Source organism: Corvus brachyrhynchos, unplaced genomic scaffold (assembly GCF_000691975.1).
Source record: "Corvus brachyrhynchos isolate BGI_N302 unplaced genomic scaffold, ASM69197v1 scaffold236, whole genome shotgun sequence".
NCBI lineage: Eukaryota > Metazoa > Chordata > Aves > Passeriformes > Corvidae > Corvus > Corvus brachyrhynchos.
In genome coordinates, this window is record NW_008238660.1 from 58,729 (window position 1) to 83,713 (window position 24,985).

Below are 24,985 nucleotides of genomic sequence, written 5' to 3' on the forward strand. Positions count from 1 at the left end.
GACTCCATACCTGTGCTGTTCCTGCTCTACATCTGTGTGCTTACATCGTCCACTTGCTGCTCCAGCTTGGTCTTGGCCTTGGTCAGTGTATTGACTTTGTCTTCTTCTGCCTGCAGGTCATCCAGGGTTTGCTGATGGGCCTCTTGGAGGGCTTTCTTCTCTTTTGTCAGCTTGGCGATGGTCTCATCCAGGGCTGCCATCTCCTCCGTCAGGTTTTTCACCTTTGAGAAGAAGGGAGGAAGTGTAAATAAAGGAAGTAGATATAGAAGTCCTGTAATAGCACAGGGCTCTTTTCTGGAGAGAAAGTGACAGGTTCTACCTCATACCTTGTTTTCGGTGGCGTGTTTTTCCTTCTCCACCTTGGCCAGTGTTAGCTCAAGGTCATCAATATCTTTCTTCAGCTCTGAACATTCATCCTCCAGTTTCCTCTTCTTGGCTGTCAGCTCAGCATTAATTTCCTCTTCATCCTCAGCCCTTTCAGTCACCTCCTTGACTTTGGCTTCCAGCTGGATTTTGGTTTTGATGAGCTGGTCACATCTTTCCTCAGCATCAGCCAAGGCATCTGCTTCCTGGTGGGGAGACAAAGATTCTGTTTCTTAATACTGTTTTAAAGTTTGTCTTCTTTATCTATTGGTCTATCCACTCAAATAACTTTACAATGCTGTCAGGTTTTCTGCCTGGGAAATAAATCTGCAAGTTCTCAGTTTTGAATAGGTCTCAAATTTTTTGTTTGCTTTCTTTTGTTTTTTACTCTTTCAAAAATATCTGTCAGAATTTGTAGTTGTGAGAATATTAAATGAAGTAGGCTGCTCAGGTACAATCCTGTCCTGGCTATCTATAGATGCCATCTTAGAACACAGGAGCCCTGACACCCACTTGAAGTTCCTTGCTTCTTTTATTAGCTGACAGAGAGCTCGTCATGCTACTGTAGGACACTACTTTCTCAGGCTCATGTCCAATATAAGGGACATCTGTTCATAGAAGGTCTGTCTGACCTTCTGCCTGTATGTATATGTGCTTTTTCTGAGTGGGAAATAAATGGTGATACTCACAGCCTGTACTTGGAGCTGCAGGTCATTTTTCTCCTGCACAAGTTTCACCATTTTCTCCTCCAGCTCCTTCCGCTTTGCCTCAGACTTTGCAAGCTCTTCCTTGGTTTTCTCAAACTCTTGTTTCATGTTGGCCATTTCCTTCTCAGACTCTGCACTCTTCAGCAAGGGCTTGATCTTGAAGAACAGCTTCATCCATGGCCAGTGTTTGACATTCATGAATGCACGGATGTTGTACTGGATGCAGAAGATGGATTCCCTGAGGCATAATTAAAACATACAATGAATATTCACAATCTGATGAGTGTCAACACTTTCCCATGAGCAGAGTGACTTTAACTGAAGAAGAGGAATTTGTACCTCCTCTCCACCATTCTCCGGTACTCCACTCTCATCAGGAAGCCCCTGCACCTGGCCTGGGTGCGGGTGATGAGCTGTGCCAGCTTCTCATCCCTCATCTCCTCCAAGAGTCCCAGCAGCCCAGCTTTGAAGAACACCTTGGGAGAGGGAATGTTGCAGCATATCATTGTCAGGTAGAGCAAAGCCCAGGGACTCAGTGAATGGAGAAGTTTGTACCTTGGTGTGTCCAAATTTGTACTGGGTGTGGTCCACATCGATTGAGCCAAGGAGCTTCTCAGAAGCCTTCTTGCTATCGATGAACTGTCCCTCGGGGATGGCGCTGGCATTAAGCACCTTGTATCTGTGGAATTAGAGGAAATAGGAATGAAGACAATGTCAAGTCATGAAATTATTCTGTTTACTGAAACCAAGAGCAATGTTTGCAGCAGAATCAGGCAGAGGAAGTTGGTATTTCATTCCTCCGTACTCAAAGACCCTGGCAAAGCTCAGTTGTGTGATGGACAGCAGTTGGTGAGGACACCTGACTTACGTCTTCATTTCATAGCTCTCACCTCTGTTTGAAGTCAGCATAGAGGACTCTGCTGGGGAACCCTTTCCTGCAAATCCTGATCCCTTCCAGCACGCCGTTACAGCGCAGCTGATGCAGCACCAGCTCGTGCTCCATGGCACCTGGCAGTGCAGAGCACAAATGAATGGCACAGGTTGCAGTGCAGAGGGGAATGGATGTATCAGAGCAAGGATCTTTCTGCTTGAGCATCTTACCAGGTGTTTTAGTCTCATTGGGGATGATACAGCGCACAAAATGGGGGTGAGTGCTCCGCAGATTGGTCATCAGCTTGTTCAGATTCTCCTGTGGGATCGTGACATAGTGCGTGTTTATAAGAAACTTGGAAAAAATAACCCTTTGCATTCTTTCAATTTAACATGAAAGACCCATCAATGGAGATGCACTGAGCTGAAAACTGTCATCTGAGAATACCTCTATCAATTGCTCAATCTCCTAGGATTCTAAACATTAAACATCACCTTGTAGGATAAGAAAAAACTTACCATCAACCCAATGAAGGATAGAAAGTGGGCACTTTTAATGAGAAAAGTTATGTTTATATTAATGATAAGTTTAGGTTCTTGCAGTGCTATTTTTCATTCCATAAGATTTTTGTTTTCAATGGTGGTCTAAATAGAAGTTATTTGTATTCAGAATATTTTTTGATTGGTTGGTTGGTTGGTTGGTTGGTTGGGGTTTTTTTTCTTTTTTTCTGTGTCTGAGCCAGCTAAAAATGCAGAATAATTCTCTGCATATATGAAAAGATCAGGTGTTTACATACCCGGAAAAGAGCTGAGACGGTCTGGAAAGAAGAACCCTTCTTCTTGCCTCCCTTCTTGCCACCACCACCACCACTAGCCTCTGATAAAGTAAAGATAATGAAACATGTGTTACTTTGGGGACCAATCACTGTGCATCAAAGAGATGACATTTCAGAGAACTGACCTGCCTCTCCTCCAGCAGAGGCAAAGAGTAAAGCCAGGGTCTTCACAGATGATTTCTGGTACAGCCCGATGACAGTTTCATTCAGAGGGTCCTTGTTCTTCTCCAGCCAGCCAGTGATGTTGTAGTCCACTGTGCCAGCATAGTGCACCAGGGAGAAGTGGGCCTCAGCCTTGCCTTTGCCAGGCTTGGGCTTCTGGAAGTTGTTGGACTTGCCCAGGTGCTGGTCATAGAGCTTGTTCTTGAAAGAGGTGTCAGTTGCCTTGGGGAACATGCACTCCTCTTCCAGGATGGAGAAGATGCCCATGGGCTGGGAGAAGCAGCAAAAAATAGCAGTGATAAAATACAGATCTGCTATCAGAAGGGGACTGCAGTAAGGTACAGGAAACTGAAAAATTGGTTGAATTTTTGGACCAAAAATGGATTAAATCGTTGTTAACTTTTGCATTTGCACTTCTAGACAAAATACAAATTTGTCTCTGACACTAATGCATTTAATATTGTCACATTAATCACACAAAATTTTCTAAATTATTTTGAAACTGAGGAGTTGAAAGGTGATCTGTTTTTTACATTATTGTTTTCACGAAGTAATTTGTACAGTTGAAGACGTCTTACTAAAATTGACCTTAGTGCAACAGATCAACAGGTCTTTCAGCTACTTCCTGAAATCTTATTTTTTGAAGATATATCTCTGTCTTTCCATTCCTATACACAAAACAGTGTCTTCCCATAGTGTTCTTGTTGATCACAGTTCATCCAGTACTTTTTGTCTTTATGCACCTATTTTTTTAATTAGAAATTATGTTTCAGAAATCCCAGCATTAATATTGAAATACTAATATTGAAATTGTGCCTGGATTTCTGAAAAGAGATCTTTCATCTTGGTGGACTAAAAAACTCACCTCCAGAGAATCCTTTTCACGCAATTATGTGTGATTACATCAGTGCTTTTATTGCCAAAAGAAAAATTGCAGTTTATTTTTAAAAAATGCATACCAGTGTAGTTAATGGATAACCTAAAAGCACTTCATTTGTAGCCTAATCACAAATGTTCTCAGAACTTACTTTCATAATACATACAATACTGAGATGGTAATTTTTGAATAGCCAGGAACATAAACAGGTAATAACAGGTAGGTTTGTGAAACATTAGTGCAAGAAAAAGTAAGCCTAAAGAAAAATTCTTAAATTCTGTCATGAAACTGATAATAAAATCTTAAATATAATCAACATACCTTCTCAATGAGCTCAATGCAGGCAGCCAGGTCCATGCCAAAGTCAATGAATGTCCATTCAATTCCCTCCTTCTTGTACTCCTCCTGCTCCAGCACGAACATGTGGTGGTTGAAGAACTGTTGCAGTTTCTCATTGGTGAAGTTGATGCACAGCTGCTCCAGGCTGTTGAACTGCTCAGTGCAAAGACAAGATTTACTCATTTTCAAGATGAAGAACTGCCTGTATAGCTTTCTCCTTCACACTCAGAATCCCATCTCAGAATCCTATGCAGGGATGCCCAATTAAGACAACTATGTTTTTAATGTTAAAACATTCAATTAACCATTTTTAGAGGGTTTTTATTTGATTATGGGGGATTTTTTTTGGCTTTTTTTTACCCTTTGCTACTTTAATGATGTTTAAATATATGATTTATTTTTAAATCAAATTTCCTATTTTTTTTTTAGTCTTACCAAGGTTCATTAGATCACTCCTTTCTCTTAATTTATGTGAATTTTTCTATTGCTCTTTTAAAAACATTAAACATTCTCAGTGTTTGCCAGCCCTGGATTGGACTCAGATACCCTCTGTAAATATCTATAGAACTTCCCAGTCTGAATTAGATCAGCCAATGTACTCTTCCTGTTGGAATCACCCTTTGGCTCTTAAGAAGAAAATTATATATATATATTGGTCTCCTTTTCCAAAGCCTTGGTTAACTTTTGTGTAGACTTAAGTCTACCTTTCTCTTCCTACACTGTGTAATATTGTACCTTGGGTATATATGTGCTATTTGTCTGTGGATTTTTTTTAATATTAAGTTCAAATTATTGAAAAAACACAACATTTGTGCTAAATATGTAAAAGGCAGATGCATCTTCCTTGTGCATCATATAAAGATATTATATAAAGATCCATTGAAGCTCATGGATTAGCCTGACGAAAAAGCACTGACATATACAAGGAAGGAAAATATTTCCAGAAAATAACAAATAAATATTTTTCAAAAAATACATTACTAATTTGAAATTACAAGTGCGTGTCATGTTAAAAAAAAAAAAAACAAACCACCATAAATCTCCATTTTCTCTTGATACCTCATTGCCTTGACAAGATTTGACTATGAGTTCTGTGCTCCTTACATCAAAGATCTCAAAGCCGGCAATGTCCAGGACACCAATGAAGTACTGCCTGGGCTGCTTCGTATCCAGCTGTTCATTGATGCGAATAACCATCCACAGGAACATCTTCTCATAGACAGCCTTTGCCAGGGCACCCACTGCATTGTATACCTAAACCAAAGAAGAGTGGAGCAGAAGGAAAATAGTACGCAGAGGAAGAGCATAAATCAAGACAGAGCTTCCCAGTCAAGTTGTTACCTGCTGCACAGTCTGGCCCTTGGTCACGTATTCATTCCCCACCTTGACTCGGGGGTAGCAGAGGGCCTTGAGCAGGTCTGCTGAGTTCAGACCCATCAGGTAGGCAGCCTTGTCGGCAACTGAACACAAAGAGAGAGGGAGAAAGTGACAGAGGAGAAGTGATAATTGAAAGTGGATATCCTCTAAAATGTGGCTGTTGGTCTCAGCACTGAAATTTTTTGGCATCTTGAAGGGAAATTCAGAAGCATGAATAGTCTGGAAGCTGAGATTTATGTTTTTGTGAAAGTAAATGGAAGCAAATACATGATTGCCAACTGCCAGCTATATACCTGTTTCTGTTATTAGGAGTTCTATACAGTTTTAATACCTTCGGTGCCGTCAGGCTCTGCCTGCTCCTCACGCTGCTTTTGCTTGAATTTTAGGTTCCCATAGTGCATGACAGCCCCTGTCAGCTTGTAGATGGCTGTTTTCTCATCTGGAGTGAAGCCCAGGATGTCAATGGCACTCTGGCAATAGAACCAGCCAAATAAACCTCTGGACCATTACCAGGAAGTTTCACCACACCAATATGCTCTGTCACACTTACATCTGTAGCCAACAGCTCCTCCTGGTCGTTAATGCTGGGAACTGTGATCTCTCCTTGGCTCACAAATTGGTAGTCATATGGGTTGGTGGTGATGAGAAGCATGTCTGTAAAGAAGAATAGGGTGTATCTGGGTGTGAGAATGAAGATAAATGTTAAATACATTCAGATTTTATCAAACAATTCATAATACTTCATACCAATTAGCTCTGGCTTCTTGTTGGATGTGATCTGATAAAAGATGTGATAGCTTCTTTCTGCCTTGAGCTGGAAAGTGACTCTGGACTTCTCCAGCAAATCTGGCAAGGATGGTAGGATAGAGTCAAGCCTGAGAAAGAACACTGAGGTGGAAAGGGAGGAAGGAATGGGATCAGGTCAGGTGGTCTCTTACATGTTTCAATGTCAGCAGAAGCCAGTTTGCCTGTGGCCCCAAAGTGGATTCTGATGAATTTGCCCTTTTAGAGGGGAAAGAAAAAAAGGCATTTTGAAATTTCACCATGACTGTAAGTATGTGACCTTACATGCTCCACAGAGGACAGGCTTCAAACTTAGAAGTTTTTTCACTTTTATTTTTTCTTTAACAAAGCACAAAAGGTCAAAAAACAAATTCTGGAAGTTCTCTATACTGCCAATACTAGTGGATAAATCTGAGCAGTGTTATCCACTACTATTTAATGCACAACCATGAATGCACATGAATGAGAAGACCACTAATAAAGCATTTTATTGGGTCACTTATTTTGCAATTCAAACACATGGATATAGTGAAAGCCGTTTTCTAATCGGAAAGCATGCTGTGAAGGCAGATTTTGGTGGTGTAAAAGTGAAATGAGGATTTTTGGTCTTGTGTAAAACAGAAGTCAGCTGTTACTGTCTGAGTTGTAGAGATAGAGGCAACGCACCCAAAACAAGGAGCTTTAGCCTGAGACTGTGGATTGGTATTCTGATTTTTCAAAGCCAGGCACAGTTAATCTAACAGATCTTATGAATGGCTTTTTGCATTAAAATGATCAAAAAAACATGCCATAGAGTAGTTTGTTTTCTGGTAGGATGTACTGAAGGCACCCATGTCCCTACCCCTTTCTAAACAACTTGTATCAATGTCTGAACAGTCAGATTAATAGACCTGCACAGTTTTGTGCCTAAAACCCAGAGAATCATATTTTTGCTGGTCTGATGAATGCCAGCCAAATTTCCATCCCACAATTTCTATCCTCTATGCCCCATCTTTCCTTTCTTCTATATCGCATCAATTTCCACAAAATTGTGTCTTCAGTCTGTATGACAGACACTAAGAATATGCGTATATATACTTATAGATATGTAATTATATAGATATTAAAACATATTTAAATTATCCCCCTTTGTATGCTGTATTGTACTTCTAAAGATGTACTTTTAATTAGATAGTCTAGTTAAATTTTAATTGGCAAAAATATGGGGAAAATATTAGTTTAATGAATACAGTCATCTGACTTTGACACTTCAGAAGTGACAGCATGTTCTGACATCCTTGTTCCCATATAAATGACAACTTCTCTAATCAAAAACTTACAAAGCGTGAGGAGTTGTCGTTCCTCACGGTCTTGGCGTTTCCAAAGGCCTCCAGCAGTGGGTTGGCGCTGATGATTTGATCCTCAAGCGTTCCCTGCAGGGAGAGAATTATTCAGTGACTGTGTTTAGTTGACAGGGCAATGACAGGCCACATGTTCAGTCTGTTCTTCCCAACTCACCTGCATTTTGCCTGATGTCTTCTCTTCCTTCTTCTTGTCCCCACTGGCTGCAATTGTTGCAAAGTACTGGATGACACGCTTTGTGTTCACAGTCTTCCCAGCACCGGATTCTCCGCTGTCAGAGGCAAGAGAGAAGCAGAGGGGGGGTGGTCAGGCAGGAGGTCCCCTGGCACCGGGCAGCCCCGCAGGGACCCGCGCAGGGGCTGTACGTACGTGATCAGGATGGACTGGTTCTCCCGATCTGTGAACAAGGCAGAAACAAATAGACATTGTAAATAAAAATGCAAGAAGACTGAAAATTAATTCAGTAAATGTATGTTATAACATTACAGATATATTTATATACCTTGTTACAGCCAGTCCATTTGGCTTATCATTCTTCCTGACACACTAACTCTCTGTGGTAACTATACTTCCCTTTTAGAACTATTAACGTGAAAAAATCCTGTTTAAGTTAGCAGTAATTAATGCTATGGCTGAAACAAAACCCTAATGATGTGCTAAGAAAATACCACCATATTTATCAGGATAACTCTGTGAATACTTCTAAAATGTCTTTCTGAAGGGATCACCCTGACAACATTCACTTAAATAGCATGCATTTAAAAGAAAGAAACAAACAAATGTCAAAATAAATCACTGAGTGCAGAGGTGTCTTTCATTTAAAACAGTAGAAACAATGCTATGAAGATAGTAAAACCACAATAGATGTGTGTGTCAGAACCGAGAAAGCTTTGAAAAAGTCTCATCACATTGCTGAGACAGAGCATCCCTTCAGAGGATGTAATGGTCCAATGCCTCTGAGACAGACTGAGCCACTCACCAGTCAGCATGAACTGATAGGCGTTGTCAGAGATGGAGAAGATGTGTGGAGGGGCCTCCTGGCGCTTCTTGCCTCGGTAGGCCAACACCACCTCCGGGTTGTACACCGGCAGCCCCTTGTAGGGGGTTGACGAGACGGCGCAAGGACCCGCCGCTGCCCAAAGGAAGCTGCTGCTGCCACTTACGTAGATCATCCAGGCTGCGTAACGCTCTTTGAGGTTGTACAGCACAGCGGGTTCGTGGAGGTGGGTCATCATGGCCATGTCCTCGATTTTATCGTACTTGGGAGGGTTCATGGCGAAGATTTGATCTTCCTTCACGGTCAGAGTCTGCCAAGAAAACAAAAGATCCACATATGTCATTGAAAAACTCAGAGTGGAGATCAAATGTTGTCCTTCAGTCTTGTTTTTGACTCACCTCGCCTGCTTCAGTCTTGACAGTGACTTTGCCTGATTCTCTGCTTGTGACTGTCCCTTTCACAAAGGATTCCTTTGCATGTACCACAAAGACAGATGACTTGGCATCAAAAGGTTTGTTCTGGGCTTCAATTCTCTCCTTCTCTGACTTTCGGAGGTAAGGGGCCGCCTCCCCAAAGACGGCCATCTCGGCGTCTGACGACATGGCTACGCTCTATGGTGATGCTTGCCAGAGCAGAGAATACTGTTGAAGAGCAGATATGTTACCCAAATGAGTCAATATTTTCTGTTGTCACACAGTTTATTGATAGACCTTAACTGTGTAATAGAATGTGTGATTTGGGAAGAATCTTGAGTAGTTCTTTGGTTCACCTTCCTGCGCAACCAGGGCAAATGTTGGATGCAGGTTCCCACAGATTCTTCCAGTGAAGTTTTTATTTTGTTCAAGAATGGATGTTTCTCAGGCCCTTTGCATCCCAGTTTAATGTCTGATGACCCTGAGGGTGAGTTTTCCCCCTGTTTATTACCTAACCAAAATTCCTGTGGCTGAAACCTGTGGTTTTTATCCCTCAGCCTTTCACTCTGCCCATCTGAGAAGAGTTTGAGTCTTTCTATGATATACTCACCTCCTTTTTGTTGAAGATAACAATAAGATAACCACTTTTTAATTTCATCCCCAGTGTAGATAAACCTCACCATTGCAGCCTCTTCTCATACATAATTTTCTCCTACTTATCTTGAAAGATCTCCACTGGATTCATTCCCAAATGCCACTGTCTTGTCACCAGAAAGCACCAAACTGAACATAGTGCTCCAGATATGGCAGCTGACTGCAGGGAAAGAATCACTTGTCTTTACCTGCTGGCTATGCCGTTACGAGTTTCTGACAACGTGCTGTTGACCTTTCTTCTCCCAAAGGCACACTGTGACACTTGCACAAGAATGCATGACCCTTTTCTGCAAAGTTGTTTTCCAGACAAAATGAAATACAACATATCCTGTTGCATGGGGCCGTTCTTTCTTACATGCAGGATTTTAAATTGCCTTTACTAAAATTTATGAGTTTCTTGTCAGTTTCAGGATGAAGGCTTTTGAGGATCTTCTCCAGGGTAACTTTGCTCTGTAGCATAATTGTAAGTCTGTTTATTGTCACCTACAGTTCCTGAGGATGCATTCCATGCATCATTTGGGTTGCTAGTGGTCCAGAAGGTGTTCTGAAGCCTCTCTAGGGCATAATATCTTTTGCTGATGCTCTGAATCATTCACTAGAGTTGTTTGCTTCTCATCCCAAATGATTTAAGTAGTATGTAAGCAACTGGCATAAAGGACACATAATTCATCAGGTTAAAATACTGCATGACCAGCTATTTCTTCCTATGTTAATTGTTTGTGGAAATAACTATAGGCAAAGCTAGAAACCTTAGTTCAAGAATTTATAAATCAAAGCCAGATATCTAAATGCAGTACCGGATTTCCAAAGAAATACCACATAATAGAAAGTATCTGAATTCCTAGGAAGTTTGACAAACAGGCAGCTTGATAAGATGCCATGTCATAACTTTTAGTTAGCTAAATAACAAAAATGTTAACAAACATTTGCAGTTACTCCTAGTAGCGTGCAGATCCTCCATTTTACTCAGTTCTCTTTCATAGGAATAGAAGCAGTACCTCCCCCTTTTTGTTGTTTGGTTAGTTGGATTGCTATTTTTGCATTTTTACCAAGTTTACTAGTAGGAGGCCTACGTGCAAATTATAACCTTGGGGTATTGTTTGGAAAGTATTTTCATATACATTTATTGGCCAGTTTCATATGCAGTAATACTTATAATTTATTACAAGTCTGTGAGATTTTGCAACAGTCTGTTCTGTCGGCTAGCTCTGTCTGTCTGGACTTCATGCCAGAACAGATCATTTACCTCACTGTTCCATAATTAAACATAAGGAATCCCCAAGAAACATTTCCTGGCATTACATAGTGGCACAGCCACTTAGGAAATCTAGCTAGCTGTGAGCAGCCTGCTCAGCCATCAGCATGCTTTATTTGTCATAGCAGAGCAGCAGCCAGGAACATATGGGCATACAGCAACTGCCTACAGAATTTTACAGTAATTTGTCACCATGAAGAAATCTGTTCTACAGAAATCTCCCACCTTTTTCTGTCCCTTAAATGTGAGTAAATGAGGCTCTTACCTCTTATGCTATGAGAAGATGCCTTGCAGGCTGGAAGGTGATAGGTGCTGTAAAGCAGAAACGGCAGATCTCTTGTTATTGCTGCACAGAATTCCACAGGCAGGTTGCAAAGTGAAAATACCATCATGCTTTATCGTACAGATTTCAAATCCTTGCAGGTACATGTACGTACATCAGGACAGCAGGGCTGAAGTGGGACTGCAGGGACACAGTCCCTTTCTGCCAACCACAGACATGCACTTACCATGAAGTTTCCTCTGCAGACAGAACAGCCCAGATTCAAGGTCTCTTTTATAGGTTCTGGTCAGTGCATGCTGCAGATGCCTCCTCTGTCTTTGGGCAAAGCATTTTTGGCAAACCTTGTTTTTGGCAAAGCATTGTCTGGCAAACTGAATGTACTGAAAGCTGGAAAGTGATGTTACTAGATATAATTAGAAAATTTTGGTCTCTTCCTAGCTATGTGAATAAATCGCCTATAAATAATATGAGAAGATTCCTAAGGAGGGAAATACAGCTAATGATGACCAGAGGAATGAGGGTAACCACCAACAACTGTAAGGCCATGGATGCTCCATGAATCTGAGCTAAGGGAGGAAGGGACAACCATTCACTGGGCAAGCACAGTGACATTTGGATGCATAGTTCAACTTTTTCTGAGGACATCATACGTCTGATGACAGTCGTCCTTTCACAGAGCTCTCTACTTACAGATCTTGGATGTGATACGTGGATTTCACTGTTGTCTGCATTGCTTACCTTACTCAGATGATTATATATTACTCTGTTTCGCTTTTTACGGTTGTAACAAAATATAGCGCACTATCTCAGGGAGAACAGCCACCTTGAACCTTTCTAAGTGCTCTTTCAGTTGTATTCTGTCTCTGGATATAAATATAAAATAACATACATTTGTATATCTTCCAATATTCTGGAAGTCCTGAGTTTAGAGATTTATAGAAGGATCCATGAGTGGGTTCAAGAGTCTAGATTGTTGTTCTTTGATGTAATCAATTAAAGACCAGTTTTAGTTTTAGGCATCCAAAGAGTTCTCTGACAATTATAATTATAGCTTACATGAATTAATTGAAAAATTCTCTGCTTTGGTGATATTTAGTTCCTTGTCAATCCTTATTTCTTCCCAAAATAGAAAAAAATCAACAATACATTTCCAAATAACATGGCAGGTAGCAGTAACCCATCTTAACTCATGTATGAAGTCATTATTTAGTTCTAATCAGCTTTGACATCATCCTCCATAATTTCTAGTGCAAGCTTCCTTCTCCCAAGATCTGATGCCATGAAGTGTTAATACTGCACCAACAGAGTGCAGTACAGAGTGCAGAACAGTGCCCATCACTGTATTTGATAGGCAGGGTTGCTTTTCCTTCATATATTACTTTGTACTCATCAATACTATTTTTCCAGTGTAACTATCACAAATTTCTCTCACAGATATTCTCAGTTTACTTTTCCTCACCAAGAATAATTTTTTTGTCATCAAGGACATTCTTGAGATACCTAGACATGCTTTTTTCAAGGCCAGAAGTATTTACTCCTTAGCTGACAGAGCTCTAACATGTAAGACTCAGATGTGTGAAACTCTATACGAAATGGCAGGTACTTTTACTGTTTGCCTTTATTAAGGCACATGGTCAGGATGAAGTAATAATTCAGGTAAATATTTTAGGAGGACTGAAAGGATGAAAAAGGAGGTTCTAGCAAAACTCAAGACACAAAAAGGCAGCATACAGAGAGTGGAAGCAAGGACAAGCAATTGGGGAGGAACCTAGGAGACACTGTCTTAGCAACCAGGGATGAGGTTAGAGAAGTAAAAGCCTAAATGGGATTGAATCTTAGAGTCATAGAATGGTTTGGGTTGGAAGGAACCTTAAAGGTCGTCTTGTTCCAACCCCCCTGCCATGGGAAGGGATTCCACCCCATTAGATGAGATTGCTCAGGGCCCTGTCCAACCTGGGCTTGAACACTTTCATGTAGGGAGCATTCAACTTCTGTGGGCAACTTGTGTCAGTGCCTCACCACACTCTGAGTAAAGAATTTCTTCCTAATATCTAATCTAAAACTGTATTTTAGTTAAAAACTGTTCTCCCTTGTCCAATCATTATCTGGCTGTGTAAAAAAGTCACTCTCCCCCTTTTCTATAAGCTCCCTTTAAGTACTAGAAGTCTGCAATGAGGTCTCCCTCGGGCTTCCTCCATGCTCAAGGAGAAGGAAAATGTGGGGGCAATGCTGAATTGGGTTGGAGCCCTGGTGGCACATGACATGGAAAGGTCTGAGATACTTAATAGTGGTAGTAAGACCTTCAGGAAACGTAGGGCACTGAGAGCAGGAAGAAAGTCTGGAACAAGGCAGACATAGCCTTGATGGTAGAGGAACAGGTCAAGGAGTACTTCAGCAAACTGGACACACAAAAGTCCATAGGCCTTGAAGGGATACACTCACAAGTTCTGAGGGGATTGGCTGGTGTCACTATGAGGTCACTCGATAATCTTTAGTCTATCATGGTGATTAGCAGAAGTGCCTGAAGGCTGCAGGAAAGCAACTGACACTCTCCTGCCTTCAAGGAGGGCAAGAAAGAGGGTTCAGAGAACCACACACGAGTCAGCCTCACCTCAATCATTGGGAAGGTGTTGGAGCAACTGATCCTAGAAAACATTTCCCAGCACCTGGAGGACAAGAAATCATCATGGGTATTCATCATGGCTTCACCAAGGGAAAGTCATGCTTGATCAGCCTCATCACCTTCTATGATGAAGTGACTTGCTTGGTAGATGAGAGTGGACATTGGTAACCTTGACTTTGGGAAAGCCTTGGACAAAAAGCAGAAGAGGCCTTGGCCCTGTGTGAGCCCTGCACAGCAACTCTATATTATCAACCCTGGGTTCAGCACAAACCCAAAACATAGCCCCATACCAGTCACTCTGAAGAAAATTAACTCAACCTTAACCAAAACCAGCACACTCTCCATTGGATAAACTTAGGTATTGCCAAAATAACTGTGACAGTATACTGAGTGGAAAAAGGAGATCTTGTTCCTGTTCTTCCCGCTGCTCTTCATTTTTATTGAGTCCTGGAAGGGAGGTGTTGGAGAAAAGTGAGATGTCCTACTGAATTGTGGAAATGTATCAAGAATGCTTGTCTCTGATCTTGTGAAACTCCCCCTGGCACTTTTGAGTCCTCATGGTTGTCCATATTATAGGGATGTGTTGGGAATACACTTGGTGCGTGTTTCTTGGGGTGCAGCTAGAGTGGAGCTGCGGGTTGAGCTCTGGAGGAGCAGGAGCTCGAGCCCAAGGCAAGAGGCTGTGAACTGCAGACCCTTTGCACAACCAAGGGCTGGGGTACCTGTGGCCCAGCCAGGTGAGGGACACTCAGAGACATGGCAGGAGGTGATGACTCCAGATTTTTCCACCCTTAGACTGTGAGGGGATAAAAGGTCTCCTTTGTTTGGGGTCCCTCCTCGGAGGCACTAGCTCAAGCTAGTTACTGCACCATGATTACATTATTTTAAGGATCTGGACATCTGAGACTCAGTGTTGGGAAACCCGGGGTGGTGCTGGTGAGAAAACCTGGTGTGACTGTGAGAGGGTACGGGTGCAGCTGTGAAGGGGCCTTGGTCCCAGCTCAGGTGGTGGGACAGTGACTGTTAGAGTGGCTCCTGGATGGTTGGACATCGGAGTTTCTTTAATAAATGCTTTAATAAATGAACATAAGACTATCTGTCTCAAGATCTTCTTAGTTCAGGATCTTGTCTCTGACACTTGCCAAGAGGGGGTTCCCAGTTAGAATATGTAAACACAACATGCATGGAGTGATCTTGCTGAGAATGCTCCCACAGCCTCTCTGATGCGTTGCTTAGAGATTTTCTGAGTCAGTGGCAATGTCTTCGTATTCTACTTCTAAACCTAATTTTTATACTATGAATTTGTCCATTTCCTAGCATCACATAGGTGTACGCCAGAGGGACATGCACATCACTTTGGTGCAAAACCTAATTTTTCCGTAGTTTTGTGACCTGGTTAAACAAAGAATAAGAAAAAATGAAAAGCACAGTTCTACACTTTCAGCATGGTAAAGAACAGAGAGATTTGACTGAGATGTAGACATAGGGTTATATCCAGTGTCATACTGGGCTGGACGCTTTGATCACAAAGCCACCATTCTGGTGGTTCCTCTCCTTTTATTTTGATCTATTTGCTTTCCATCAAGCTTCCTCCCTGTCAGCACTGAGCAAATAACACGTGTGGCTAATACAGAAAAGAAATAGGGAGGTTGATGCCTTCCCAGCCAGGTCAGCCAGAGGAACTTGCTAAATATGTTTGTCATTCACTTGTTGTATCAGACACTGCCAGAATATTTTGAGCAGCAAAGGCCCCTGCAGCCCTGCTAGCTGAAGGGCATCAGCTGGCAGACAGGCTGTCTGGTGGGAGGAATGCCACAGCTCCTTTGCCTGCACAGTCCTATCTGAAGAAGGTGACAGGTTAGTCTGTCTTGGCTTGCCTTTGACAAACTGCCTTTCATCCACTTTTCCTTGTAGTGTGGACTCTGTTGCAGGTCTTGCTGAAGGTCACAGCCCTCTGGACAGTCATTCCTTCCCCAGACTTTGTCATTCCCAGTCCTTACTCTAGTCCACACATGGTGTGTGCATGGTGTATTTCCAGGTCTGGAAATCCCTCCTGAAGGGGAACTGAGCAGGTATGGTCCCAGTAGAACAGAAGTTCTCCCCAGCTTGTCATCTGCTCCCACCGAATGCTGAACTCTGGTCTGGTCTCTGTAATGGCCACATGAGCACTGCATGGCAGGCACTCCAGAACGAGCTTTCAGTGGGTGGAACACTAGAATCTCAGGATTCACAGAGGCATTCAGGGCTGGCATGACTGGGGGGAGAATCTTCTCTCGACTCACTGAGAATTCCTTGCCATTCTGGATCATTTAGTCAGTCTGTTATAAATTTCAACCAGAATAGTGTTCAGATAGAACAGGGGATATAGGTAAACTTCAGCTTTTTTGACTGCAGGCAGGCAGAGAAATTTGCCTACAGGCAGGCAGATGAAAGGACCTGCCTTTGTTACCGTGGAAATTTACTTATATTTTTGATAGAGGGCTTTCACTACATGTGCATGAGCCTTTGACTTCCTAAATATAATTCCCAGTCCCAAGAAAACTCCACAAAATAGAATGTGATTAATCTTAAAAGTTGTCAGGGATCGGTGAACAGTAATGCTCTGTTTTGATGGTAAGCAGATGCTTTGTTGTGCCAGAGGGAGGACCATGCATGTGTGTATAAGATAGAGGCTGATGTCTTGTGTGGTGGAGGGATTACGGTGTTTAGTGTGAAGGTGTCCTGAAGGAAGATGAAGAAAGTTCCCCCCCATTTTCCCCACAGTCCCTGCTTTGTGAGGAGGAGCTGCAGGAGCCTCATGGCACTTGGTGGACTTTTCTTCCAGGAATTCACTGCGGAGATGGTTTCTCCTTTTTTTCCTGAGCTTTCCAAAAGCTCACAGATAACACAGACAAACTTACCACTGCTTTCATTTCAGTTTTATACTATCTCAAATTACCTGATACACCAGATAATTTATTCAAAAACCTTCCCCATGGGACCTGCAGCTTGCTGGTGCTGTGGTCAGCCATGCTGTCATATGAACAGGGCATGCTGGAGGCATCAGTGCACCCTGTGGACCCTGATTAACTGTCTGGCAGGGAATATTCACACTCTGCTGCAGCAGCATTTCTGCTGCCTCTGTGTAAAATGAGAGCTCCCAAGAATGTTAGCACATGCTGAAAAGAAATTCTGATGCTCTGATCTGCTAGAGCAAAACTTCTCATCCCTACCCTTCTGCTAAGACGTAGCTGAGTACTGGACCATTGCAATGGTAAGGACATACTTTGTATATAAAAACCAGTAAGAATCAGATCAGACAAAAGTAAAGTGTATTTCTTGTAGGCTGTTTGTGTGCCATACTGTGGCTGACATGATGGCCCAGCAAAGAAACATGGTTTGGAGATCTATCAGGTATCCCTAATCCATGCTGGTGCAGGGAACAAAAAAAAAATAGTGAGAAGCATGAACTGACCTCAAAGAAAGTTGCTAATTTTCATAAGTAATGACAGCCTTGAATGCATCCTCTGGGAGGAAAAGCAGTTCAGGATGTTCTCTGCACAGGCTGAGAGATGAGAGCTAAAATCCATGGAAGTAGAGCATAAGCTCCAGGATAATGCTGCTGGTGAGATTTGGGGGGGCAGTTATTTGGGTGGGGTTTTTTCAGGGCAGAGGCTGGGTTTTTTTATTTGTTAATTTGTATGAATTGGTGGCTTTTCTCTCTTCAAGTTCTGTCCCTCTAAGTGGTTGCTATGCTTGTGATCTTGCTTCAGTTCATGGAAATCAAAGTAGTTTCTTTTCCCGATATGGACTGTTGTGAGTTACGTTTCTGTAAAGGTGATGTCATCCTTTTTCAGTGTGGACTCCAAGTGGCTTCCTGAAAAGCTGCAGTGACAGATTATCTGCAGTTAAGGGGAAGGTGTCATTTCACTGAGCAGAGGAAGGTAAAAACTGTGACCTGGAATGTCAGGATAAACAGTTCTTGAAAGTGCATCAGAGTTCTCCTAATCATTCTCCTTCTACCAGTACAGCAAACATGAGAGGATGACATCTGAGCAGTGTTCTAAATAATATGAGAGTGATAAAGAGGATACTTTTTTCACCACCTTCTGGAGCTTCAGTTATATAGAAGAGTAGGGTGGAAAAACTGAGAAGCCAATGGGAAGAAGATTAGTGTCTGGAAATGTCTGAGATGTTGGAAAGTGAAGTAGAAATGACAGAAATTGGTGTTCAAAGTTCAGTATTAGAAGGAAAAAAAGAACAGCTTGTCCTGAGAGCAGAAAAGTAAGGATGATGAGGTATGGCTCACATATAATAGAAACTCAAACACCTTGGTATGGAAGTATGTCAGCTTCATTTTCAAGCCAGAATCTTTTGAGGCTATGAAGGGAAATTAGACAGACATTGCATCACTTTTGGTACAACCTTCTTTATAAAAAATCTCAAAAAATCATAGAATTGCAGAACAACCCAGGTTGGAAGGGACCTCTATAGATCATCTGGCTCAGACTTTCATGGGAAAGGGAGCCTAAGTGAGATTATCTAGCAGAGATTATCCTCCAGAGAGGAGGTACAGATGCCACAGTCCCTCCCAAGTGAGTTTCCTGCATCCTTTTGTTCTTACCACACCTCTGCCCAATGCAGCCGCTATTCTGCCACTGGGAACAGCAACTACTCGCACCATGACCTTGGTACTTGGAGAGGGCTGATGTAACTTCCAAACACTCTCTCAGATGATCAAAAGCAGCAGAGTTAAGACCAGGATTAGGTACCAACAGCCAAATGATGTTAAACTGTTTCCTCTCTTCCCTTCTCTTTTTCTTCCTTCCTTCCTTCCTTCCTTCCTTCCTTCCTTCCTTCCTTCCTTCCTTCCTTCCTTCCACCTCTAGCTTCTGTCTCTTTCTCCCCTCCTCTTCATGAATTTTCTTGCTCCCCATCTCAGTATTTCTTTCTCCATTTTTCTTTCTTTCTAATCTTTCTCAGTCTCTTTTTTTCCCTTCCTCTCTTTTCTCTGGTGTTTTCTGCATTTCACTGTCTTTCTCCGTTTCTTTATTTCACTATCTACTCAACCCACATGTCCTCTGCTGTCTGTCCCTCTCCCTCTGCCTCTCCTGCTCCACCTGCCTCTACCTCCTTTGCCTCTCTCTTCCTTTCTCTCTTTCACTCCCTTGCCCCCTTCTGCTCTGCCATTGGGGAAGGAAGTGCCTTCTGGTCGAGGCAATGTAGCTGTGGGCTGAGGGCAGAGACAATGAGTACTTGGAGAACTGGAAAGCTGAATTGTTGGCAAGAAGCCTCTGTGAGGAACGTGTGTCTTCAGGGCAGAAGTACTTTCTCCATGTCTTAGTGCCTCTCAAAGTGCTGATGCTTTTGTGCCTGGGAGACACAGTCTTCCATGCCCAAGCTGTTGAAGGTCAGAGAACTCCATAGTCCACATGGGGCAGCAGCTCTAGTGGAGCTCATCAGCTGCATCTATTTTAAACCTTCTCTTAGAGATGTTCCCTTAGGCCAGTTATGGGCATTTGCATCAGCACATTTCAGATCACAAGCAGTCTGACTCCAGAAATAGTGTGCCAATGCAAAATGACTCCTGTCCTCCAGCTAAGGCAGCAAATCAAAAGTCAGGAGAAATTGGTTTTCCTTACTGGTCCCTTTAATATTCTGCTCTGATTCCAAAAAGCCTCCAGCCATGCTTTCCAGGATGGCTGGTGGCAAGGCCAGGTCAGCACAGTGCAATGGCTGTGATTGCTCTCCCTTTCCCACCTGTGCAGTTTGAATTCTGGCCCAAGGTGTTGTCTTTTAAGGAACCTGCAATGTTACCTTTCATCAGTTGAGCATGGGTTTAGGAACAAATGCTCAGGCCATGATTTCTTACAGGCGGGAGAGGAGCCCCAACAGCTTCACGTGCTTCAAGTGCATCACGATTCTTGCCCAGTCAGACAAGCTTGTTAATTTTGGAGAGTGATTGCAATATTGTCCAAAGGGAAGAAGGATTTTTGGCATTGAAATATGGTCCCCAATGTTGTTGTGATAATTACTAGTCCGTCATCAGGTTTAAAAAGGTACAGTTGGAGCTGGAAATACTTCTCCGTGTTTCTACTAGGCCACAGCTGCAATACACTAACTTATGAATTAAGTTTTTGGGATTGTTTGTTGATTTGTTTGTTTAAAGAAATATGTGGTTTAGAACAAACAAAATTTTCTTGCTTCCTTTCAAGGTGTGTCAGGTAAGAATTTGTCTAGAAAGAAAGAACCCCACCTATCTCTTGGGAGCATATTGTGGGAAGGGAAAAGGAGAGGAGTCATTTCCCTTCTTTCTTACCCTGATACCACTGGCACTGATGAAATTTTCACAGCTTCACACATAGAGATGATGTCTCTGAGGAGCATCACTTACAATGAAACAGGAGTCAATATGGGGCGTCATCTTTTCTTTAAATGCATTTAGCTGCTGCCTAGCAAACTACTTCCATATTTAGTTATAACATGGGAGGATTCCATGGAGGTAAACCTCAGTGTGTTTGGGAATGAACATCCTGAATGCTGTTGCTGCAAACACACTGCCTGCTGTGGTCAGTGCAAAAGGCTTCCTTCCTGCTCTCTTCTTACTATCTCCTTTCCAAAAACTCCAGTTCCCTTCCCCAGCAGTTTCACATCTCCTTAAAGCACTCCCCATAAATAAAGGTGTGTAGACCTAGCCTGGAACCTTGAGGGACCCACAAATGTTCCTGTAGCATGATAGAGCCAAGTCTCCTTTACAATGGTAAAATGAAAAACGCTGTCTGCATGTGGAATCTGCCCTTGGCAGCTATGCAATGTGCCTGGGTCCAGTACTGCCACGAAGGTGGCTCCCTATGTTAAAAACCACTTCTTGCCTTGCAAGAAACAGCCTGCCATCTGTTTAAGAATTCAGACTTGTACACCTTGTGTAGATGTTTCTTCTCTGTCCAGCCCAAATACAATTGGTATCTACATTCCACTTCTCCAGTGCTGCAAGAGTCAGAGAGGTAGGACAGAGTTTGTTATTATTACCTATGGATTTTTATCTCTGTAAAGTTGGATTTTATGGTTTCTTTCAAGTTGTAATGTTCTCAGTATTATTCCCACTTGAAGACTTATCTTGCATGATGAAAACCAGCTCCTTTAGCTTTTTGTGTTTGTACATAACCCTTAATTATTCCTTAGCACAAAAGCTCATATATTCCAGTACTGGAAAGCACTATACAGTACCGCAGCTGTTCCCAGCTTCTTCTGGTGGCTCTACATGTTACACTGCTTGGGGTTTGTCCTCTTGTTTGACTTCTACTAAGCTGTTCATTAAGTTCAATTTCATTAACAACCAGAGTATATTGTATTAATATTGGCTATTCTGTCTCACAGAGGAAGTAAGTCACTGCAATATCCTCTTATCCAAATGATATATTATTTGTTTTTCTTTAGAACTGATTGTTAACACCTTATTCATGAAGTTATTAACAAGGCTGTATGATCTTTTAATTTGCTCAGTAACAAGCAACACTCTAGAGTTTCTGGCCTTCACTTGCCTTGTTCAAAGGCAGCACATCAATCCTTGCGTAAGTTCCTCCATAAGGACTCAGAGACATCCAGATTCTTTTGGGACTACAGATGTTTTTCTTTGGGGCAACTTGCCTCTAAATACCACTTCCCAAGTGATAATGGGACCATCAAAGAGAACCTCTGAGTACTGTACTGATGTAGAAAGAGGACTCACAAAGGCAAAAGCATTTTTGCTATGCCAGGACAGAAAAGGTACTTGTCCTGCCTTTGTCCTGATCCTCTCTCAGTCTGGAAATTAAATTAGACTTATTCTCTCCTTGGTAATGGAGTAAGACACAGTGGAGAAACACTGGAGGTGGGATAAGTAAAGGTCTACTGCTACCCAAGGGTTAAAATGAAACTAAATATTTCATTTGAAAGTGCCCCAAACTTGTATAACTGCAGAATTGAATTCCAACAACCAAAATCACTGATTCTGCTGTGTAAGCGAAGAAATCTATTTTCTTTATTCTCTACATATTGACACGGTTATAAACACTTTTGCAGAAGGAAGTGACAGAGGATTCACATTTTGTGCTGCCCTCAGGTCACTTTGCTGCCTAATGACATCCTCACTCTTCCTCTCCTATCTTCTTGCTGTGGAACTCCCGGCTCTTCACTCGGAGCTTGTTGACCTGTGACTCTGCAATGTCAGCCCGCTCCTCGGCTTCCTCCAGCTCGTGCTGGATCTTGCGGAACTTGGACAGGTTGACGTTGGACAGCTCCTCCTGTGTAGGGAGAGGGAGTCAGTGGTGAGGAGCCCAGGGCAGAGGTTTTGCTCCTGCTGCACCTCAGCCTTATGGGGCTGCAAATCTCCATCCCCCTCCCACCACTGCTCACACATCAGCCTCACACAGAGCTCCTCATCCTCCCCTTTTCAGGACCCTACTGGGATGAGCTTCACCAGGACTGTGTCACACATGAGGAGCAATTTCTCACCCCTTGGATTTGTCATTTCTTTACTTATTCTCCCACTACTTCCTGCACAATTGCCAGTGTGAGTTACAGGGTTGGGAAGACCCTGAAGCCTTCTGCTGCTGATTATTGGCACAGATGCAGGAACTTGCCAGTCAGTGGGTGTGGCCCCACCTTTGTTTACTCTGGCCTCCTGTGTGAAACAGGCTGCAGAACTTCCCTTAATGAATGTCCCTGACTGAAGGGTGCCCAGAGCTCACCAAGGCCTCATGACACGATACCAAAACACTGTGGCCAAGGCTGTTGTGTCTCGGGAGTTTCTTTCATGCCCTCTCCTGGTATTCAGCCTCATTCAATGTGTGTCCTGCCCCAATGGAATGTGGCCTTTGCCCATTCTCCAAGCAATACTTACAGCCTCCTCAGCTTGTCTCTTGTAGGATTTCACTTTCATTTGCAGCTTGTCCACCAGATCCTGCAGCCTGAGGACATTCTTCCTGTCTTCCTCAGACTAAAGTGGTTGGCAAAGAGGAAAGAGAGTCAATTCTTGGTGCTACATCACACAGGATTAACAATTGCCCTTGGCGATGGTGTGTGCAAAATGTGGCTTGCTGTGAGCAAACCCTGTCAGAGCAGGAGACCTCCTGCCTTACCTGGTAGGTCAGTTCCTTCACCCTCCGCTCGTACTTGCGCACACCCTTCACGGCTTCAGCGCTGCGCTTCTGCTCAGCATCAACCTCCCCTTCCAGCTCCCGCACCTGCAAGGACAAGCCCATCCCTGCAGCTTCCCTGGCAATGTCTCTCCAAGGACAGCCTCACTCACCCACAACCCCAGCCCTACACACCCTGGCCTCCAGCTTCTGGATCTGCTTCTTCCCTCCCTTCAGTGCCAGCTGCTCGGCCTCTTCCAGACGGTGCTGCAGGTCCTTCACCGTCTGGTCCAGGTTCTTCTTCATCCTCTCCAGGTGGGCACTGGTGTCCTGCTCCTTCTTCAGCTCTTCTGCCATCATGGCCGCCTGATCAGAGCAAAGGGGCAAAGCCATTTTGGGGCTGCAGATATTTGGGGGACAGGACATTCACCATCAGCAATGCCAGGAATGTCCAACTCACATCTGTGATGGCCTTCTTGGCCTTCTCCTCAGCATTGCGGGCTTCCTGGATGGTATCCTCCATTTCACTCTGGATCTGGGAAATGTCTGTTTCCAGCTTCTTCTTGGTGTTGATCAAGCTCGTGTTCTGTTGAACAATAAAATTTTGTGCCGTTATTTCCAAAAGGGAAAAATTATTTAAGAAATTTACTACTTCAATGTAAAGTTATCCTCTAAATATCTAATATCAGCATCTTCCTGACTTATCTTGTCAGGTCAAACACAGTCAGATAGCAGAGAATTATTGAAATTTGAAGAAGCTCTTCTCACTGCTTATGCAATCTTACTCATTTTGCTGTAATCCGTTTCTTTGTACAAGTGTAATAATTCTGGTTCAGATAAAGTATCTTATTACAAGAGTTAACTTAAGAATTTACACAGAAGAAAATCTGTAAAGGAAGAAAAAGGCCCATGAGATTTTGAATCTCATGAATCTAACCTGAGTGTGGAGGAGCTGCACACGTTCAGTTGCATCCAGAAGCTCCTGCTCAGCCAATTTCCTCGACCGCTCCGTCTGCTCCAGGGCTGCCCGCAGCTCCTCAACTTCAGCCTGCAGCAGGTTTGCCCTGCGCTCCACCATGGCCACCTGCTCCTTCAGGTCCTCCTGTGTCCTGAGAGCATCATCCAGATGGATCTGGGTGTCCTTTAAGAGAATAAAGAGAAATTATAAGGCGAAGAATAAAGAGAAATGATAAGATGACACAGCACTGTTGCACAATGGCAATTGCCACCAGTCCAGTAATTATTATGGCAGTATAATATATGTAATTATAGCTTCATATTTGTATGTAGACTTATTGCCAGTCTATGCACTGTATCTGAGAAAGTCAGCAGGAGATTTATTCATGGGGATCTGGGACAGCTGAAGAGTAAGGTAAAGTCCATGAATTTTAGGAGAGTGGACTTTCAGCTGTTCAAGGAATTACCGAGTGGAACCCCCTTAAGAAACTGTCCTCAAGAATAAAGAGGCAAAAAAAGAGTTAAGAACAATTTTTTTTAGACTGCAAGAGCGCTCAATTCACATGTGTAAGCAATCAGGCAAGAGAGGCAGGAGATCAGCATGGCTGAGCAAGGACCTTCAGGTCAAACAGACGTGTAAGAAGGAAATGCATAGGTGTTAGAACAAGGGCCAGATATCCTGGGAAGAATAGAGAGATGCTGCCTGGATGTGTGGGGATAGGATTATGAAAGCCAAGGCAGAGCTGGAGCTGAATTCCTTTTTTATTAAGTTTTTGCATGGCCTCACATTGACTATTGCGTGCAGTTCTGGGCTTGTCAATTAAGGATGGTTACTAAGGGACTGGAAAGCATCTAGAGGACGGCAGCAAAGCCAGTATTGGACAAACTAAACCCCTAAGTGCACATCCTTATCTTAACATACCTTGAGCACTGCCTGGGTGTTTCTCAGGTTCTTCTGTGCCTCTGCAGCCACACGGTTGGCATGGCTGAGCTGGATCTCCATTTCATTCAGGTCTCCCTCCATCTTCTTCTTCAGCCTCAGGGCTTCATTCC

General features: G+C 42.9%; 1 protein-coding gene and 1 pseudogene across 1 annotated transcript in view; both read right to left on the minus strand.

Annotated features, from left to right (window-relative positions):
• LOC103617999 overlaps window positions 1–11,495 on the minus strand; it is a 52,220-nt pseudogene extending 40,725 nt beyond the window's left edge.
• A 10,349-nt stretch (window positions 11,496–21,844) lies between these two features.
• The window catches only part of LOC103618001 (myosin-1B-like), an 18,154-nt gene continuing 15,013 nt past the window's right edge, over window positions 21,845–24,985 (minus strand). The window contains exons 33-39 of the mRNA XM_017737695.1: window positions 24,855–24,985; window positions 23,913–24,116; window positions 23,436–23,561; window positions 23,171–23,341; window positions 22,979–23,083; window positions 22,741–22,836; window positions 21,845–22,141 (exon numbers count right to left, since the gene is read on the minus strand). Of these exons, the coding sequence (XP_017593184.1) occupies window positions 21,986–22,141; window positions 22,741–22,836; window positions 22,979–23,083; window positions 23,171–23,341; window positions 23,436–23,561; window positions 23,913–24,116; window positions 24,855–24,985 (989 nt within the window). The 3' untranslated portion in view covers window positions 21,845–21,985. The remainder of the gene's footprint in view (window positions 22,142–22,740; window positions 22,837–22,978; window positions 23,084–23,170; window positions 23,342–23,435; window positions 23,562–23,912; window positions 24,117–24,854) is intronic.